The sequence below is a fragment of the Protomyctophum bolini genome (genome assembly GCF_963924005.1).
Source record: "Protomyctophum bolini genome assembly, chromosome: 14".
NCBI classification, from domain to species: Eukaryota; Metazoa; Chordata; class Actinopteri; order Myctophiformes; family Myctophidae; genus Protomyctophum; species Protomyctophum bolini.
In genome coordinates, this window is record NC_137875.1 from 1,206,575 (window position 1) to 1,218,538 (window position 11,964).

General features: G+C 47.3%; 1 protein-coding gene across 1 annotated transcript in view; it reads left to right on the forward strand.

The window, feature by feature from the left end:
- The window catches only part of LOC308328311 (uncharacterized protein), a gene marked incomplete at its 3' end in the record, with an annotated part of 18,550 nt that overhangs the window by 1,977 nt on the left and 4,609 nt on the right, over positions 1-11,964 (forward strand). Inside the window, exons 2-7 of the mRNA XM_080782082.1 lie at positions 1-111; positions 3,424-3,551; positions 3,669-3,764; positions 5,614-5,903; positions 8,988-9,244; positions 11,584-11,797. The exon at positions 1-111 is cut by the window's left edge and continues 306 nt beyond it. Coding sequence (XP_080638208.1) covers positions 1-111; positions 3,424-3,551; positions 3,669-3,764; positions 5,614-5,903; positions 8,988-9,244; positions 11,584-11,797 — 1,096 coding nt within the window. The remainder of the gene's footprint in view (positions 112-3,423; positions 3,552-3,668; positions 3,765-5,613; positions 5,904-8,987; positions 9,245-11,583; positions 11,798-11,964) is intronic.

The following is an 11,964-nucleotide window of genomic DNA, read 5'->3' on the forward strand; positions in this document are numbered from 1 at the left end:
TACGTGGTGAAGTGGGCCGAGGTGGGGTCGAAGTTCACCATCTCCTGCGTCAAGAAGGAGCAGGAGGACCAGACCACCACCGAGCTGCTGACCGCAGAGCAGCTCATGAAGGTACGGATCGGTGTCGTAATGTCTTTCTGTGTGTAAAGAGCTGCTGACCTCAGAGCAGCTCATGAAGGTACGGGTCTGTGTCGTAATGTCTTTCTGTGTGTAAAGAGCTGCTGACCGCAGAGCAGCTCATGAAGGTACGGGTCTGTGTCGTTGGTGTAAATGGTGCATTTATATATATATATATATATACATATATAGCACCTTTATCCAAGGCGCTTTACATAGATTGTACATTACATTCACCCATTCACACACCGATTGCGGCGGAAGCCATGCAAGGTAATTCTGGGTTCAGTGTCTTGCCCAAGGACACTTCCAGTAAAATATAAACTATTAGTACTGTGACATATTGGCGCCCAAACATTCACATTGACACCTAACGGACTCATAGGACCAAACACAGCGGCTTTTCCTCATCTCTAAAGCGTTATTCATAGTCCGATTTATCGGTGGTGAGGTGACGACCGCAACTACAACATGACGTCACTGAGCCGCGGTGAAGAGCAAACCACCGCCACCGCTCCAGCCCTTCTCTCTGTTTTTACTCGTCACCGCTCAACGTTATTACAGCTCCGGTGGTCACCTCACCACCGGAGCGGTGGTCACCTCACCACCGGAGCGGTGGTCACCTCACCACCGGAGCTGTGGTCACCTCACCACCGAAAAGACAGGCCTGCTGGCCTCCCATACATGAAATGGATTCTTGTTAGGGGTGGGTCCCGAACCTCGGGACCAATCTGGTACCGAACTGAACATGCTCGAGTACCGGGTACCCATTACAATAATTCAATTTCGGTTCTCTCTATCGGTTCCTGGGTGACACCATGCACGCACGCACATAAAACAGCTGATTATAATCAGATCATGCTACTCGGAGAGCCAGCAACAGAATTGGCCGTGGTAATCGCTTCCTATTGTTGCGTTGTCACACGTCTAACCATTAGACGTGCGACAACAACAACACCGAACAATAGACCTTAACGACCCTCGGCCATTGAAATGTTAATGCTTAGATGCATCCAGAAGACGCTACATTTCGCTCCCTCCAGAAAGACTGGAGCGCGCAGAGCGCATATGCACGTAGACACATACATGTCCCGACCCAAACATTGAGGAGCTAAAGTAAACGTGACGTTGTTGTGATTAAACATAATGTGCCAAGAAAAATAGCTGTACAAAATAGCTGTCCATAGAATGTCCAAACATGATCACCTCGTTCGGCCAACAAAATATATCTCCCTCCCTCCACAGAAGCGCAGTGATGCCTGATTTATTCTTCGTCGTACACGTGTTATGCTTGCGTGCTGAAAATGGCTGATCGACAAGCTCGCAACGTGTTGTGAGCTTGTCGATCAGCTATTTTTAGCACGTGGAAATATGCAGGCTGTGAGAACTGAGACCCTTCACAATAAAAGCATGCAGCTTTCACAAGATGGCCCATAATAAAGACAAGGAAAAGGATTAAGAATTAGGTGGCATTTCACTGCATATGAGCTATTCTTTTCTCCAAAATGTATTTAAAAAATATATATATATATAATTAAGGAATTAATTTGGATAATGGTAATGGAGATATTGTAAAAGTTGTCACTTTATTAATCCCAACACTGTATGTATGTGTGTGTATATATATATATATATATATATATATATATATATATATATATATATATACACACCATTACCTGACATTGAGCTTTTTTGTTAAACATTTGACCTCTTTTATATCATTTTGGAACCGAAATAGGGAACCGTTAAGAACCGGAATCGATAAGCAGAACCGGAATCGGTACCGGACTCGAAAAAATCCTAACGATACCCATCCCTAATTCTTGTATAAAAATATCTTACTGCAAAAGTGGTGAAATTGATACATAAAGTTATTCACCCCAAACAAAGCCTGTCCGTCTGGGGGTTGAATAGATTCACGATGGAAGCTCCGAGAGGTTTAAAACGTGGCATAAATATGAGTCATAATTATGAACACATATCTACTGTACAATCGGCGCATATGTAAATATTATTTATGTAGAATGTCTTCTTTACTTTGTAGTGACTCCGTAGTGACATGGATTGTCATAGCAACACATACGAGGACTTGGTTTTACTGAATCCAGCAATACCAATTGTGGGCCTATAGTTTGTCCTAATCAAATCTACAATATCACACAGATTAGTTTTATTTTTTGCGTATCTTATCAAGGGTGGAATATAATTATAACAACAATGAGTAGAAGTCTCACAAACATTAAGTGTACTTGTCCTATTAAACAATAACCACGTCGAACAGGTCGATGACTACAAGTATTTGGGTTCATATTAATTATATGATAATATATCTTCTTCCCAAAAGGAGTTTCAAACTAGGAAGGGTGTGGCCTGGTCAGCCTGCAATGACATGCATAAGATCTGCTCGTCCCAGCTTAGTAAGATGTTAAAAGTAAAAATAATTAGGACGACCGTTGAGCCAATTCTACTCTATGTCTCCGAGACATGGAGACACTTTCAAAGAAACTAGAGAAACGGTTGGGTGGCACTTAAACACCCGCCTTCTAATGAGAGCGCACAATCTGTCTTGGAAGAGAAGAGCCACCCATCGACTGATCTAATACACGGCAACCTTCCCCGTGTTTCTACACTAGTCCGATCCAGAAGAACACAGTTTTCCGGCCACTGCTACAGAGCTGACAATGAGGTTATATCTTCCCTTCTTCTCTGGAGTCCTGCCTCAAAGCAGACCAGAGGTAGAAAAAGCTGTCGTTCCCTGATAGGGACACATGCATCAGTAAGCAGGAACTGGGGATGGCAATGAAGGACCGAGAAGTCTGGCGTGGCTTTGTGAAATCCATGATCTCGACCGCGGGCGAAAAATGTTGACGATGATGAAGTGTACTTGTTTTGTGCAGGTGGAGGGTGCAGAGGAGGTGTTTCTTATGGAGTGTACTTGTTCTGTGCAGGTGGAGGGTGCAGAGGAGGTGTTTCTTATGAAGTGTACTTGTTTTGTGCAGGTGGAGGGTGCAGAGGAGGTGTTTCTTATGAAGTGTACTTGTTCTGTGCAGGTGGAGGGTGCAGAGGAGGTGTTTCTTATGAAGTGTACTTGTTTTGTGCAGGTGGAGGGTGCAGAGGAGGTGTTCCTATTAAGTGTACTTGTTTTGTGCAGGTGGAGGGTGCAGAGGAGGTGTTCCTATTAAGTGTACTTGTTCTGTGCAGGTGGAGGGTGCAGAGGAGGCGTTTCTTATGAAGTGTACTTGTTTTGTGCAGGTGGAGGGTGCAGAGGAGGTGTTTCTTATGAAGTGTACTTGTTCTGTGCAGGTGGAGGGCGCAGAGGAGGCGTTCTTCGTGCCCTACGAGGAGGTGTACCCGTGCGAGGTGATCGAGCAGAGCGTGGAGATCAAGACCGACTCGGACCCCGAGGAGTACACGCTGGCGGGCGTGGCGGGGCCAGCGGGGGGGGAGGAGGAGGAGGAGGAGGAAGAAGAGGAGGAGGAGGAGGAGGGGGAGGGGGAAGGGGAAGGAGAGGACGACGATGACGAGGAGGAGGAAGAGGAGGAGGAGGAGGAGGAGGGGGAGGAGGGAGACGGAGATTCGGACCCGGTGGACTATGTCCCTGACGACAGGCAGTACCGGTGCACGTACTGTGGGAAGTGCTACAGGTGACCCAGTCTGTGTTCTAGCCTCGTTGGGGTTCTTCTGGTGACCCAGTCCGTGTTCTAGCCTCGTTGGGGTTCTTCTGGTGACCCAGTCCGTGTTCTAGCCTCGTTGGGGTTCTTCTAGTCCAGTCCGTGTTCTAGCCTCGTTGGGGTTCTTCTAGTCCAGTCCGTGTTCTAGCCTCGTTGGGGTTCTTCTGGGGCTGTCAACATTTGTGAAATTAATTAATTACTTTTTTTATTTTTACGCAATTAATGCATGCTTAGATGACTCGCCCCATATATGTGACCAGATTTGACTGAGGGACTGCCATTGGATATTTTGAATTTTCACATATGAAAGCAGGGAATCATAGCTTCAAATTGACATATTGGTTGTTCAGTTTGACCCACCAGTTTTGGAGATATGGCTTATAGAGTAATGTCTGGCAGAGAAACAGCGAGTTGAGAAAACAGGCTTGAAAGGCTCACTTCTGTGGTCTCTAACATTACACCTATAGAGCACCGAAGTCTGACGTCACTTTCAGTAGAGGGCGTCAGTCCCCAGGTTCATGTATTTGTTTAGTTGCATTGAAATCGCCATAGGAGGATTTTTAGATTGCTTCATATAAGAACTGTGTTTGAAAAATAAACATGTCACCCCGGCCGCTTCACTCATATGGATATGAAGAATCAACTGACTGAGAGAAAACGCTAATGTTACTGCTGCTGAATTAGTTACATTTTCGCTAGAAGCAGACTGTATCATATATGAGTGACTGTTGCAAACGATACAGAGACACCTCCCTAACAATAACGCCGAGACAGCTTGTTTATTTTTGGACCACAACGCTTATAGTAGACGATATTAAGATCACCCCATGTTATTCTCCATAGAGAAATTACTTCCGCGAACCAGGGGAATCGAAGGGATGAGCGAGTTACGTCAGGACTTCGGTGCTCTATAGCTACATGTTTAAGCATTTATTGCATATTGGCATGTCTTCTGTGGACTCTAACATTACACCTATAGCTACATGTTTAAGCATTTATTTCATATTTACATGTCTTCTGTGGACTCTAACATTACACCTATAGCTACATGTTTAAGCATTTATTTCATATTTACATGTCTTCTGTGGTCTCTAACATTACACCTATAGCTACAAGTTTAAGCATTTATTGCATATTGGCATGTCTTCTGTGGACTCTAACATTACACCTATAGCTACATGTTTAAGCATTTATTTCATATTTACATGTCTTCTGTGGACTCTAACATTACACCTATAGCTACATGTTTAAGCATTTATTTCATATTTACATGTCTTCTGTGGTCTCTAACATTACACCTATAGCTACAAGTTTAAGCATTTATTTCATATTTACATGTCTTCTGTTGTCTCTAACATTACACCTATAGCTACATGTTTAAGCATTTATTTCATATTTACATGTCTTCTGTGGACTCTAACATTACACCTATAGCTACATGTTTAAGCATTTATTTCATATTTACATGTCTTTATGTGGTCTCTAACATTACACCTATAGCTACATGTTTAAGCATTTATTTCATATTTACATGTCTTCTGTGGACTCTAACATTACACCTATAGCTACATGTTTAAGCATTTATTTCATATTTACATGCTCTGACACTTATTTCAGACATGCTCTAGTATGTGAAGAGTCTGCCTGTGCCATTAACTCATTTTTGAAAAGAAACTAAAAAGGAGGAAAATAAATCTGGAATTTGCACGATGGCAGGCTCTCAGTCAAATCTGGTCACATATATCCCATAATCGCATCCACTCCTGTCTGTTCTGTCGTAAACGGGGGCTCTAAATGTGTTCAACTCTCCGTCCCGCTGCAGCCACGCCTCCAGCCTGTATCGACACCAGCAGACGCACACGGGCAAGGTGGCCGGTTCGAGTCCCTCCAAGCGGCCCGCCATGCTGGCGGCCTCGTCCGTGAAGGCGGAGCTGAGCTACACGTGTCCGCACTGCGGCATGGCCTTCAAGGGCAGCCGCATGCTGGGCAGCCACCTGCGCCTGCACGGGAAGCGGCGCATCCACCCCTGCAACATCTGCGGCAAGGAGTTCAACCACAGCTCCAGCCTGTCGCGGCACCGCCTCGTACACAAGAAGGAGTTCAAGTTCAAAGGTAAGGAAAAAAATCACACCTGTGTGAACTGAGTGGTGCAACTCCCCTCCTCTCTCTCTCTCTCTCTCTCTCTCTCTCTCTCTGCTCCGTTAGATTAGCTTTATTATGGATCGTGCATGCGCGCTGCCGTCCACCTCCCATTATACAGGCAGTTGATTTGCGTCCAGCAGGTGGCAGCAATGTCACATACTTCTCCCGTTCCAATTTCACGCATGCGCACACCACTCATGCTCATTCACGTACGTACACAGGTACACGGACAAAGCTGGATGTAGAAGTGGTTGCACCACTTAAAAATCACACCCGTGTGAACTGAGTGGTGCAACTCTGCATGATGTCAGTGGTGCAAATGTCTGCATGTCACAAACGCAAACAAATACACGATACGGCAATGGCAATATAACTTTTACAGACACCAAACAAAACAACTGGGAACATATACCGTATGCGCCTTCTGCCTTCACAGACTTTTAGGAGTTCAGTTAGGTTCTTGTTCTTTTTTATATTATTGTCTTTCTTATCTTTCGTGGAGACTCTCTGACATGAAAGAGCTCATCTCTTCACCTCTGCTCTGTTTGTTCTGCCCAAACATGCCCAAAAAATCCGTCCCCCCCACTACCCTAGGGGAGGGGGGGATGGGGGGGTCTAACCACCAAAACGTGGGTTTATGGTTAGGGTCGGACTACAGAGAGGTTGTTCCAGTGACTCAATGCACATACAAATGCAATGCCAATATGCTATATTAACATTAGAACGTTTTAAAGACAGATTAATTATTGACGACAATGCAACCTGTGGGTCCAACGTCACTGAAAACTTTCATAATGGCAATTAAATTTACTCACGAGTGCTGATGTGAAATGGAGGATGTAAGAACACACTTTTGTTGTATTAGAGCAGGGTAAATATGAAGTTTTGCGCCAAGGTCTTGTTTATATTCCTCTTTACATAGGCTGTATGTTATTGTCGCAATTTGGTCCGTCTGAGATCTGAGTGAGGGGGCCTTCCTGAGTGAGGGGGTTTCTGACGGCGTCGCTTACTCGCTTCCCCTCTGTCAGAGGTGGAAGCTACGCGCAGCCGTCGGGAACCCCCCCAAACCGACTGTCTCCCCCCCCCCCCTCCAGAAAAGAGGTCTTTCTGCTACAGAAACTGTCAGACGAAGACCAAAAACACTAGCGGGGTTCCTATGTTGCGTTATATTTTTCGAAAGAAGCAACAGCTGTACCTATAGTCTCGTACCAGGCCCAAACTCATCTGGGGGGGACCAATGTGACGCTGGCAGGGGACGCGTCCCCCGCGTCCCCTAGGTGATTAGCTGCTTAGGTGAGCCTATAATTCAACCTGCCCATGAAACAGACAAACAGACCACAAATACAGATGTATGGAAATTGGCCATATCGATCGGCTACAAAAATCCCATATCGGTAAATTTGAAGCGATCTCAAACATAATCCAGATTATTTTCAGCGATATTGACGATATAATATAATAATAATGAGAACATCAATGTGCTCTTTTACCCATTCTGGACCCGAACCCCTGTTGGTGTTTTAAGCATTATGTTATACTTTAGCTATTGAAAAATAGCAGATCTACAAGCTCATAGCGCGCCACCGATTTTTGCTATTTTGGAAAGATTGTGAAAAATCTGGTGCAAATCTTTGAAGATACATTCTTTCAGAGCGAACGTTTTTAACTCAAATCTTTGCTTCTGAGGGGTTCCTGGAACAACATATTTTCAGATGGGGGGTCGGTGGCCGATTACATAACATTTTTGGGGTCCTTGACATGAAATATTGAGCACCACTGATATAGAAACATGAGGTTTTTCAGAAGACATTTTTTGAATTCCCACGTCAGAACCTAAATGGGCTAAGAGCGTCAGCTGTTATTGCGTCAGCCGTCTGTGACTTGACAAACTGAACTGCGGCCGAAGAGAGCGCTGAAAACTACCGTCTCAAATGTGTGTTGTACGCTAAATAGCCACATGTTTACTCTCCCGTCAGAATCTAACTGTATATACAGTAGATATAATCAGTGTTGTAGTGCTAGTTTTAGAAGTGGGTGCGGGGGGGGGGGGGGGGGGGACGCCCCATAAAACACATGCGCGCGCACACATGCACACGCATTTGAGTGTACGTGCGCAACGCACACAGACACACTATTAAAACATGCAGATGTGTAGAGCCTGTAGAGTCACTCGCTCATCCCCCGGTTCACGGAAGTAATTTGTCTAAAAAAATCGTTTCATATAAGCGTTGTGGTCCAAAAATAAACAAGCTGTCTCTGCGTTATTGTCAGGGAGGGTATCGTTTACGACAGTCAGCCACTCATAATATGATACAGTCTGTTTCTAGAGGAAATGTAACTAATTGAGCAGCAGTAACAATAGCGTTTTCTCTCAGTCAGTTGATTCTTCATTGCGAACGCAGTGAGCACTTACTACGAGACCTAGCAGATCATGTCTGTGTGTGTGTGTCCGTGTGTCTGTCCCCCCTTTGTGCCCATATATGGAGCTGAGTGATTTGTTTGTCATTTGTATTTTTGTATTGTCTGGGCTGCTTCATATTCAACACATCTCACAAAATTACTGATCATTCAAAAAAGGTTTCTGAGAATGATTTCACATTCAAATCGGTATGAGCCGTCGGCCCCGCTCTTTATTAAATACTCGCTATTACCCATCGACAAAGTAAACGTTTTTCAGACCTGTTTATTTATGTTTAAATTCAAAAAATGCATACAAGACCTTCCGTCTTCTTTTCACAATTTCTTCCGTATTACTTCGGACATTCACTCCTACCCCACAAGGCAAAGAGATCATTTTGAATTACCCTATTGTCGCACGTCCAAATATCAATCTTTCATCAAATTTAGAGGCCCTCATCTATGGAACTCCCTAGATGCCTCACTTAAATCCTCATTATCCTTACCATTATTCAAAAAACATCTTAAGAAATATCTTATTTTTTCGTCTCTGTAGATTTCATGTTTTACTTTGATGTGTTATATTTTCTTTTGTGTATTTGTTGTTGTCGACATGTTTATTCATCAATAAACTCTATTCCCCTCCTGTTCCCAAAGGAATGCCCAATAAGGACAACGACGTGTCGCCGCCCAACGCCCACCTGCGCCGCCGCGGGTTCAAGTCCCCCAACAAGGGCCGCAAGGGCAAGCGGAGGCAGCGGGGGGGCGAGGGCAAGGCGTCGGCGTCGGACCTGAACCACCACCAGCTGCTGGGCTCCGTGGCGGCGTCTCAGCTGGCCGGAGGGGAGAAGTTCTACGCCTGTCCACAGTGTGACATGACCTTCAGGACCTCCACCCACCTCTCCAAGCACCAGGTGATGAAGCGCCCTCGTTGTTTTATCCCACCATTTTGTAACCCATTTTTCACCCCTTGTGTCAATCATCTAATGTGATCCTGGGCTCTACACACCCTCCACCATCCTAGTCCCCATAATTATATGGGGGACAAGGGGAGACCAACCTAGTCTCCATATATGGGGGACAAGGGGAGACCAACCTAGTCTCCATATATGGGGGACAAGGGGAGACCAACCTAGTCCCCATATATGGGGGACAAGGGGAGACCAACCTAGTCCCCCATATATGGGGGACAAGGGGAGACCAACCTAGTCCCCATATATGGGGGACAAGGGGAGACCAACCTAGTCCCCATATATGGGGGACAAGGGGAGAGCAATGGACTTGAACTCATGCTTCCTTCATGCCTGAGTGTCCAAGTTGCTCCTTTACACCTGACAGGGGGGAGTTTCCCTGGTTGGACGTAGCGTAGCGCGTGGAAGGAACACGTTATCCAACCAGTTCCTTTCCCCTCCATCAGGCGCCCCGGCTGGCCAGGGGGAGGCAGTTTAGAGACCAGGATTACTGTCGTTGTTGTTGTTGTTGTTAGTAGTGCAGTCAGTGGTTTTCAACCTTCTTTAATAATAGCCTACATAAACTCGAGATTTCTCGAGTTTAGCATAGATTGTGTTAAAACTCATTCCAGGTTAACGACTTCTTTAACGCCTTTTTAATGATATCCCGAGCCGCCAACGACGCCTTAACGTGTTAATTAGCGCTTTATTTAATGATGAACCTATAAAGTCGGCTTACCGCTAATCAAAGCTCTCGTCGATCGGCAGCTCCGTGTTCCATTGCTTTCCCTTCAGACTCAATGCATTGAAAAAAGAGCAAGGTGGAGGATGAGGCCTTTCTAGGTATTACATTTCAAATGGCGTTGGATAAATACAGCGACTGTGTTTAGTAGCAACTCCCCGTGACCGCGCATCTAAAATATGAACGCTTCTAAAGACTCTTAGCCAGTGATTCAGTCCGCTCAGCGCGACCACCTCCTAAAGACTCTTAGCCAGTGATTCAGTCCGCTCAGGGCGACCACCTCCTAAAGACTCTTAGCCAGTGATTCAGTCCGCTCAGCGCGACCACCTCCTAAAGACTCTTAGCCAGTGATTCAGTCCGCTCAGCGCGACCACCTCCTAAAGACTCTTAGCCAGTGATTCAGTCCGCTCAGCGCGACCACCTCCTAAAGACTCTTAGCCAGTGATTCAGTCCGCTCAGCGCGACCACCTCCTAAAGACTCTTAGTCAGTGATTCAGTCCGCTCAGCGTGACCACCTCCTAAAGACTCTTAGCCAGTGATTCAGTCCGCTCAGCGCGACCACCTCCTAAAGACTCTTAGCCAGTGATTCAGTCCGCTCAGCGCGACCACCTCCTAAAGACTCTTAGCCAGTGATTCAGTCCGCTCAGGGCGACCACCTCCTAAAGACTCTTAGCCAGTGATTCAGTCCGCTCAGCGCGACCACCTCCTAAAGACTCTTAGCCAGTGATTCAGTCCGCTCAGCGCGACCACCTCCTAAAGACTCTTAGCCAGTGATTCAGTCCGCTCAGCGCGACCACCTCCTAAAGACTCTTAGCCAGTGATTCAGTCCGCTCAGCGCGACCACCTCCTAAAGACTCTTAGCCAGTGATTCAGTCCGCTCAGCGCGACCACCTCCTAAAGACTCTTAGCCGGTGATTCAGTCCGCTCAGCGCGACCACCTCCTAAAGACTCTTAGCCGGTGATTCAGTCCGCTCAGCGCGACCACCTCCTAAAGACTCTTAGCCAGTGATTCAGTCCGCTCAGCGCGACCACCTCCTAAAGACTCTTAGCCAGTGATTCAGTCCGCTCAGCGCGACCACCTCCTAAAGACTCTTAGCCGGTGATTCAGTCCGCTCAGCGCGACCACCTCCTAAAGACTCTTAGCCAGTGATTCAGTCCGCTCAGCGCGACCACCTCCTAAAGACTCTTAGCCAGTGATTCAGTCCGCTCAGCGCGACCACCTCCTAAAGACTCTTAGCCAGTGATTCAGTCCGCTCAGCGCGACCACCTCCTAAAGACTCTTAGCCAGTGATTCAGTCCGCTCAGCGCGACCACCTCCTAAAGACTCTTAGCCAGTGATTCAGTCCGCTCAGCGCGACCACCTCCTAAAGACTCTTAGCCAGTGATTCAGTCCGCTCAGCGCGACCACCTCCTAAAGACTCTTAGCCAGTGATTCAGTCCGCTCAGCGCGACCACCTCCGCCATCGCTGTTTTGGGCAGACGATGGAGGCGCTTCTTCTTCTACAGCCAAACAGAATTGGGGGTTGAGTTTTAACACGTTGCGATATGTCTCCCCCGTCAGGTGAACCACGTGAAGGAGCTTCTGGGCGGCTACGGCAGCAAGGAGGCGCTGCTGGGCGGAGCGGAGAGCTACGCGTCAGCAGGGGGAGGAGCCAAGGAGGCGCTGCTGGCGGGCGGAGGGGAGAGCTCGTCGGACCTGAAGATCCGCCTCAAGCTGTGCTCGCGGGACAAGCCCAACTTCTACACGCTGTGCAAGAAGAACCGCCGCCGCCGCGGTGGGGCTGGGGCGGGGGGGGGGCGGCAGGCGCCGGGGAGGAGGGGCCAAGCGGGGGGCCGCCGCCCCTCCCCCGCCCCCGCCGCTCCACCACCACCACCACCACCACCCCTCCCCCCCGGCCTCCGAGGAGGAGGAGGAGGACGAGGACGAGGAGGACGGAGGGAG